General features: G+C 31.3%; 1 protein-coding gene across 1 annotated transcript; it reads right to left on the bottom strand.

Annotated features, from left to right (window-relative positions):
• Positions 2,779 to 8,151, bottom strand: LOC109346054 (3-oxoacyl-[acyl-carrier-protein] synthase, mitochondrial). Its single transcript, XM_019585419.1, has 15 exons — positions 7,917 to 8,151; positions 7,598 to 7,827; positions 6,874 to 6,981; positions 6,716 to 6,787; positions 6,467 to 6,553; positions 5,829 to 5,980; positions 5,645 to 5,725; positions 5,470 to 5,503; positions 5,301 to 5,367; positions 5,139 to 5,215; positions 4,543 to 4,603; positions 4,347 to 4,429; positions 3,898 to 3,969; positions 3,568 to 3,739; positions 2,779 to 2,814 (listed from the first exon to the last, which is right to left on the bottom strand). Exons 1-14 carry the CDS (start codon positions 8,053 to 8,055, stop codon positions 3,569 to 3,571), a joined length of 1,434 nt encoding a protein of 477 aa, XP_019440964.1. The 5' UTR covers positions 8,056 to 8,151; the 3' UTR covers positions 2,779 to 2,814; position 3,568.

The raw sequence follows: 9,588 nt of genomic DNA on the forward strand, positions 1-9,588 counted from the left end.
TACTATTATTATATTAATTTCAAATTGTGACTCATTATATTTTATAGTATTCAATTTATGTATAATTTCTTGATTTTATAATTGATGTTATGTGTACCTGTATTAATTTATAGCTTGAAATATACTAATAATATTTCAAATCTTTGTGTATTAATTTTACTACTATTGTTTTATCTTATTTTTTTATAAGGAATGATTTGATGAGCTATTATGATGTGATAATATATTTCAACGAATATTAATTTCATTAATATTAACATATTGTTTCTTAGAAATCTTCTTCAAATCTTCTTCTCCTTTCTAGTAACAATGAACCAATTTCCATACATGTGAGTGAGTTTGAGAGTAGAAGATGATAGATTTGTTAAATAAAATATGTGAAATTTATATGATGAAGAAGTTATATCTACCACAAATGAAGAAAAAATTGAAATAATATAAAAATAAAAGTTGATCACAATTTGAGTTATATCATACTTATGAGTTGGTTTTAAAAGTTGAAGATGATAAATTTGTTGATCACAATTTGACAAAATAATATAAAGTATATCAACCGACTGCCAACAGAAACATAAATTAAAAGAAAGAATAGTTGTAAGAGAGTTTGAGAGTTGAAGATGATAAATGTGTTGAGAAAGGAAGAGACACCCTAAGAAAACTGCAACCAGAACAATTGTGAGAAAAACTGCATAACATTTTGTCTCTCCTTTATTATTTATTTAATGAGTCATTATGTTTATATTTTTAAACAAATAGTAAAAGATAGTTTTAATCGTGTGTGTAAAGTTGTATGGTAAGAGATGATGAACTTTTGGAGAGGAAACTTCGCATGAGGTATTGACATGTGTCTCTAAGAAGAAAACTTTGCATAAGGTATTGACATGTGTCCCTATGAGTTTTTTTTGACTTTTGGAGGGAAACTTTGCATGAGGTATTGACATGTGTCCCTAAGAAGAAAACTTTGCATAAGGTATTAACATGTGTTCCTAAGAAGAAAACTTTGCACAAGGTATTGACATGTGTCCCTAGAAGTTTTTTTTGTTATATATTTATTATTTATTTAATGAGTCATTATGTTTATATTTTTAAACAAATAGTAAAAGATAGTTTTAATCATGTGTATAAGGTTGTATAGTAAGAGGTGATGATATTTTGGAGGGGAAACTTTGCATGAGATATTGATATATATCCATAAGAAGCAAACTTTGCATAAAGTATTGACTCCCTATAAGAGTTTTTTTATTATACAGTAAATAGATAGATAGATAATATAGCTTTCATTATCTTGTCCATTAAAAGAATTTACTTTTAATAATGATTGACGATTGTATTTTCATTATACTTCTATCTCCGTATTGATTATTATTAAAAGAATTAGCATTCAAATAAATCTTAACAGATACTTCATATATAAATTCGATAATAATATATCACAATCATTACCGAACAAAATAATAAATAAAAGTCAATAATTTCTATAATAACTCCTCCAAAAAAATTAGTAGAAACGTTGTGATTTCATTATTGACTCCAATTTAGTTTTGACAAATGAAAATTCTTTAATTATTTTGATATTAACAACTTGTCGTTTTTTTTGTGGAAACAACTTATCGTTTATATGTAATTACACATTTCACTCTCTAATGTTTTTTAACTTAGTTAAAAAAAGTTCCAAAAATTTCAAATGTAGGTTAACTTAGTTCATTGTAGGTTCAAACTAATCTTTATCAGATATTGTAAACATGATAAAAATAAATAATTTGATACACATTTAAATTTTTGGGGATAATTGTGAGTTTTTTAACTTTTGAAAGACGAAGCTGATAAGATCAATAAATATAAAAGACTGAAAAAAGTTTTTATTTTTTTTTCAAGAAACAGCTATAAGTTAGCATAATTTTATTAGCTTTACATAGATATAAAAGTAGTAGTAAAGAATATCTCCACTCCATATAATGACCGTGTTAACAACTTATCGCTTTTTTTGTGGAAATAACTTATCGCTTTTTTTGTGGAAATAATCGCTTTTTTTGTGGAAATAAATTATCGTTTAATGACCGTGTTAACAATAACATATTCATCGTTACTATTAAAATAATGTTTCCAATTTGTTAATAAAAAATATTTTTTCAAAATTTATTATCCAAAAAAGACAGTTTTGTAATTTTTTGGATAAACGGAACTTTGTTATTCTTATTTTTTGTATGACTAAGAATTTAATGACCAAACGTAACTTTGTTATTATTAAATTTTTAAAAATCAAATACTAAATGAATTTATAGCATTGTATTTTATAGATTTCCCCCAAAATATTAAAAATATATTTTCACACTGAATTTAAACTTTATGTTTTATAACCAATGCTGGTTTTTTAGGTCATATATCTGTTTTTGTTCTATCAAAATTCTCTCTTGGTAGTTAATTTTTTAAACTTTTGTTGAACTATCAAAATTATCTACCCAATTTTAGTTTTGAAATGGCTAAGTCAAGATCATATGGCCTTGTTGCTTTAATGCCTCTTGAATCATTAAGTAACCTCAAGTACAAAACCACAAATAGCTCCATCAACGTTCCCTATCTACTACACAACCTTTTTTATCAACAAAGTCATTAGCAACAGAAAAAAAATGAACATAAATATCACTCATTCCAACTCATGTCTATTTCTAAAGAAAAATAACATTAATAAATTCCAAAAATACCACGGGTACAATAACTTAACAGAATTCCCACTATAATGCTACATAATATGCAGCTTCACTTCACTGCTTATTGTTAAGAAGTGAATGTCTCAACTTGATCAAAATTATTTCCCTGCATAGTCAAGTATGAAAACAAATGAGATAAAAAAATTATTTGGTGTATTCTGTATTATAACAAAATGTAATAACAAAATACACACAAAAAAGTGGAAATTAAAAGGACCAAGCTTGGCTTCTCATAAAAAAAGTTCTTATACATTATAATGATGGTGCACAGAGATTCAGTATATACAAAATATGATTGCACAACCCATGCTTTCCTTTATATTATCTTATTTCAGTGAAGGGAGCACCACAAAAAAGACAGAAGCCAAACATGAGAAAACAATATATTAAAAACAGAATCAAATGCAACAGAATTGCAGAGGGAATAAAGGTCTAAGAGGCAAACAGGAGTGGGAAGAAATTTTCAGAGCAAGTTTCGATTGTTGAAATGGGGAGATTAAAAACAAAACTTAGAAAGGAGGTTGGTTTCAGAGGCCATTCTCGTTTTCAGAAGAGAAAGATAAACAAGAAGCCAAAAATGGGTAACGGAGGTATTAAAAAAATTCCACATGGCCTCATATCATTGGGAACATCACAAAAGTATCTATGGATAATGGGTCTGGCAATACGTCACACAATTTACACCTGCCAACTAATCATATTAAAAGATTAATGAGTAACATACCCACAGCAAAAACAAACTTAAGGCATATATAAGCTGCCAAGAACTTTAGGCCATTAAAACCTCGTCGGAAACTACAATGGTGAGGATGCGATAAGCTCCAGTAAAATAATACCATAAGAATGGGATGAAACTAACCTCAGTCTGATCCAGTGGAAGAGAAAAGTAAGGACGCATTTGTTCCTCCAAAACCAAAAGAATTTGACATAGCTACCCTAATTGGCATCTCCTTTGAAGCAGTCAATGGCATGAAACCATCACTGAATAAAGGATCTGGCTTAGTTAAATTAAGAGTTAACGGAGCAATTCCCTGTGATAAGAAGTGAGAATATTACGAAAATCATCGTATTATTTTGAGCATATCGGATCTGGCTTTAGATTAAGAGCAAAAACATCGGTATGTGCAAAAATGCTCTCCACAACTTGTATTATGCAAGTAAGGAAAATTCAAAGAAAAAAGTTGCTTACATGTTGAATGGCCAAAACAGCAAAAATTGCTTCAACAGCTCCAGCAGCACCTAATAGATGACCAACAGCTCCCTGTGAAAGCAGAAATAATGAAAAATTTAAGCAGCTAACCCATCATGCTTTGTAAAAAAATAAATTATCATTATCATGATTCAACCCATCCAAATTAAACAAAAAAAGGGGTGGCTCACATCTAGTGGGGTTTGGAAAAGGTAGGTTTACGCAACCTTACCCCCACAACCGAAGAGATTGTTTCCAGAATTTGAAAACATGACTTCTAAGCCACGAGGCAAGCAAACTTATCGTTGAGCCAAGGCTCACACTCTAATAAAACAAACAGAAAAAATAGAAAGCAAATAGTACTAAATGGCATCTCTACTCCCATAAATGAGAGCTTTCACCTATGGGGCTACACTTGTTGGTCATACAGCTCTTGTAATCACTTTTACCTTTGTGGAAGAGAAGGCTAAAGCAGATGAGATTGCAGGGTCAAAGAACATGGTTTTGATAGCAGTAGCTTCTATTGCATCGCCTGTAAAATGGATTCTGGTGAGATAATTATAAGTTTTTAAGTATTCAAGAATAACAAGTTTTTAAGTTTAAATTGCTGCAATCTGTAAAGTACTAAAGGTCCATTTCACTTGCCCAAAGATGTAGATGTAGCATGTGCATTTATGTAATCCACTTCAGAAGGATGAAGACCTGACTACAATTCATGAAAATGTAATCATTAAAAATGAAAATTGCTAACTATGGCTAAGCCACAAATTAGATCAAACAACAGTACAAACTTACAGACAAAGTTTAGCTCTTAATCATTAAGACTTAATTTCTGCTAAACGGGCATCTAGATTGCTTTCAAATGATATAAAGCATTGAAATATCTGCTTTATAACAAGATAATTCCATTTAACTTTCAAATTATCTAACCAATACTGATTCAAATAGTGGTTTTGCCATCTTGTGTTACACTTAATACTTTGACATTGCAGAATTTACCATTCCCTGAACTTAACTGATCTCAAAGTGAAAGGAGGACTATGTCTCTACAGTTGTATGAATAACATAAAAAACATGGGGAACAGAGAAATATAGACAAGAGAAAGAATACAAGCCAAACCGACAGGACATAAAGTGTAACCAGATACAAAATATATATATGACAAATTGGTAGCTCAGCAGACAGAAAATCTCTACTACTGCATAACAAATAAAAATCATTATCGGAACATAAAGGAAACCTGTCTTATAGCATGAGTCATGGCCAAAATGGCACCTCTCCCATCACTAGGAGGCTGAGTAATATGATAAGCATCACCTAGTCAAAATCAAGTATCAAAAGAAGTCAAATACAGAGAAAACTAAGGCTAGGTAGAAAATTCTATGCATTCTACAAAAGATACCTGACATCCCATAGCCACGAACCTCTGCATAGACTTTTGCCCCTCGATTTTTTGCATGCTCAAATTCCTGAAGATGGGGGAAGAAATACACAAGAAAGACCAAAGATTATGAAAAATTAAATGAATAGGAATTGGAGGGATATGCAAAACACAACATTTTTTAACCAACCTCCAGGACCAAGACGCCAGAACCTTCACCTATACTGTGTAAAAATATAACACGGATCATGATATGGAGGACAAAGAAACAAAATAATCCAATAATTTGAAGTCAGAAAAGAACACTAAGTAAAACAAATAAATGATTAGAATTTGAAACAAATCTATGATGTTTTTATACTCACACAAACCCATCTCGACCAGTATCAAAGGGTCGTGAAGCTTCCTGTGGGGTAGAATTATACTTTGTAGACAAAGCTCGAGACCTGTAAGTTTTCCAATAATAGATTTCAAAATAACAGAAAACGAGGACCAAAATTACCGAAATGGTTGACAATAACAGGACAAAGTGTGTGGCTCATAATTTACCTGCAGAATCCAGCAATTGATAATGCATCAATGCTGGACTCTGTGCCTCCAGCTACCATAACATCTGCATCCCCAAACTGAATCATCCTCACTGCATCACCAATAGAATGTGCCCCAGTAGCACATGCAGTGACTGCAGCATGATTCGGTCCCTATATTAGGAATAGGAAAGGTTTGTCACCTGATCAGGATTATTAATGATCAGAAAGATCACGACATAGAACAATATGCTAACAATAGCTCTGTAACAACAATCACCTTTACTGCCATGTTTCCTGATACTTTTGCTGACATATATTATAACTGTTCCAGTAGGATATCATGTTTGTTTTATTATCCAATCTGTTAAGCCTAATTTACATATAAGGACTCATCCAAATTTACATGAAGAAAAGTCTCATCTTCGTTTTAGAAGGCTGTTATTTCTTATCGGACTACCATGTTAGTTTTATCATCAAAAGCTCAAGAAAATTACACAGGATTTAATTCACCCTTAAATAAAAGAGTTACATTCTTGAAATCCATATATCTAAATTAGTAAATGGAAATGCAATTGCATGTCTGGCAGCTGTAGGATCTCATTCTTATTTGAAGAATAAAATATCATTCAGTTGAAAGTAGTTTGTGACTCTTTGTACCTGGAGGCCATATTTCATGCTCACGTGACCTGATGCCATGTTGATCAATATCCGTGGGATAAAAAAAGGACTAAGGCGACGAAGACGCTGGAATCAGTGAAGAAAAGCAAATACTAATGAGAATATAGTTTATTTAAATCACCAAACCAGTTGGCTACAAGCCTACAACAACTAGAAGCACTTGATAAAGAACTTGGACAACCAAATATCATACACTTCTTCAATACCCGTGAGTTAAAATGAACAGACCTTCTCACAGATCAGCTGTGCAGAATCCAATATGTCACTAATGCTTCCAGTTCCCCCACCAATAGACACCCCCTGATATTCTTTGAAGTTAAATACAGCAAATCACAAGGGAATTATCAGAGATGATTTGTCATTACTCATATTTAAAGAATACATACCGTTCTTTCCTTATCTTCCTGCTCGGTAGGAAACCAATTAGAATCTTTAAGAGCTTCATCAGCAGCGCATAGTGCATATGCTATAAACCTTGCTATTGATCGATTGTCCTAAGAGAAATGTAGCAATACTACAATGACATCAATAAGCATAATAGAAGTTCCATTCCAGCATATATAAGTGAAAAAATGAAGCTGAAGAAACTACATGACACTAAGCCAAGTTTACCATTTTTTTAATTAGGCACTGTAGGTCACTTTCACATTAGGAAGAACCGAAACTTTCACTTTCTAGTTTAAAGAGAATATTACCAAGTACTAACTATCAAGAGATCCCCTAGGTTCCATGGTTTCATCCAAAAATAACATGACCTATCTTTTTGGTAGAAAGTTCAAAAATAAATAAATCATTCTCATATACAATAACAACTAACAACCAAGCCTTTATCCCACTAGGTGGGTTCGGCTACATGGATCAAACGAGACCATATTGTTCTTAAACAATTTAGGACCCAATGGGGTCAGAAATAAAATACATCAGAAAGAGAACATCCTTTGTATGCTTAAAAAACTTAACTTAGGGCCCAACCGGTTATTTTTTTAATCAAAATAATCAACTTAAACAAACATGTCTTGCATTTTAAACACACACACAAAAAAACACCTAACTAACTACATTGACATTTAATCAAACACTAACCATGCATAGTATACACCAAACACATACCTTAGAATTAAGCCAAATATCCTGATTGAATTCACCTGGGTTAGTTCCAGTAGGCACAATTGCAGCAACTTTGGATGACAATTGATCAAATGTACTCAACTGTGTTTCCTTATCAAAAGCACTCATCTTAAGATCTTCCAAACATAATCCCCTTACCCCACATTTCCCTTCAATTAAGTTCTTCCATGTTTTATCCACTCCACAACCAAGAGGTGTCACCATACCTAAACCTAAACAAAGACAGTGAATTTTCCATTCCATTCAGTGATGAAAATTGAGAGTAATTGAAAGTGAAAGATGGTGAGAAAGATAGAGTTACCAGTAACAACTACTCTTCGAGATGAAACAGTGGGAGGAGGTGGAAAAGGTGTAGAAGGAGATGAAGATGAAATGGTTCGATAAAAGTAGAAGCTACGAGAAATGGAGAGTCTTCGTGAACCATAGAATAGCATTGACATCTTCAACGAAGGTGGTGCTGATTATTATTTGTTGATTCTTCACAAACCTAGGATAGGACTCAAGCTAATGCTCCTGCTGCTCTGTAAACAAAATCAAATGTGTTTTTTATTTTCTATTGAAAACCATGCTAACATGTTTTATATTCAATCTTTCATAAATATTAAGAAAATTATATATGTGTCGATCAATCTACATTTGTATTTTTTTTAATATATAGGGTATAAGTGTCATGTTATAGTATTTAAGAAAACATAATTTAAATATATTATATTTAAACTCAATAGAAAGTGAAAATATAAACAAGAGAGTGTATGGAAGATTAATGATATATTAATATAAAAAATGAAAGCAATGAAAGTAATATGTAGAAGTTTATATTAGTTGTTAATGAGAGATGTTATAAATGATAAATTTGGAATATAAAAATTATGTTATAGTAATGATTATTATTTGCTTTGGTTTTACTAATAGTATAGATATTATATTATTTATTATTCATGTTTAATTATATTGATAATACACTGAAATTATATATATCATACTATTAGAAAGAAAAGAGAAAATTGTAAGATAATATAGGGTTTTTATACATTGTTAAGAGACACTCATTTGTGTCAACTCATATTCTTATTGTTTGTATGATATTAATTGTACTATCTTTACATGTTAGAAAATTCTTATAAAAGAATTATCTTCTTAAAAAGAATAAGTTAATAATGTTTGATATAATTGTATTTTAATACATCTTTAAAAGTGTAAACTTGTTGAGCTCTAGATAAATAGTCTCATATGGAAAGCATAATTTGGAAGCAAATATTTCAACCCACACTTTAAGTATTACCAATAAGGCATTGGTCTAGTAGAGTAAGACATTACTGGATTCTTAAGGTCGAAAGTTCGATTCTTGAGAGTGCAACTTATTGGAGGGACAACTATAAATCCCAAAAAGGATTAGTTCCTTATCCAAAAAGGTGAGGGAATATCCATATTAGTACTAAAAAAATACTAACTATTCATTGTACCAATATATTAATGAACAAATATTTCCTTAGGGACTGACTCAACAATTTCAAAAGGATGAAGTTTCATTTTCACTTTTACTTATTTAGAAGATGACTCCAAAGAATAGTAAAGAGATGTTAGGTTCTATTTTACCTTAAGATAAGAGAGTTTCAAGGAAAAGCTTACACCTTCAAAAAAAGGTTTAAAATTGTTTTACCCCACTTCAAAAAGCCATGTTATGACCATGCAAGAGAGATGGTTAGTGATGATAGCCTCCTTGGGGTGCTTTTATTTTGGATCATTTATTAGTTTGAATGGTTAATAAAAATATGTATGGATCACAATTAGGTTAGGTGTCTAGGTTTTGGTTAAGTATTTGCTCGGTTAGGTGTGTGTGTTTGGCTAAGTGTTTGGTTGGGTTTGGGTGTGGATGTTTGCGTGAGGCACAAAAGAAATGGATAAGATATGATATGGTGAGGTGCCACAAGCAAGATTTGTTTGATAAGCCAAGGAGGTTTGCCACAAGCAAT

The sequence above is a fragment of the Lupinus angustifolius genome, chromosome LG04 (genome assembly GCF_001865875.1).
Source record: "Lupinus angustifolius cultivar Tanjil chromosome LG04, LupAngTanjil_v1.0, whole genome shotgun sequence".
Classification (NCBI taxonomy): domain Eukaryota; kingdom Viridiplantae; phylum Streptophyta; class Magnoliopsida; order Fabales; family Fabaceae; genus Lupinus; species Lupinus angustifolius.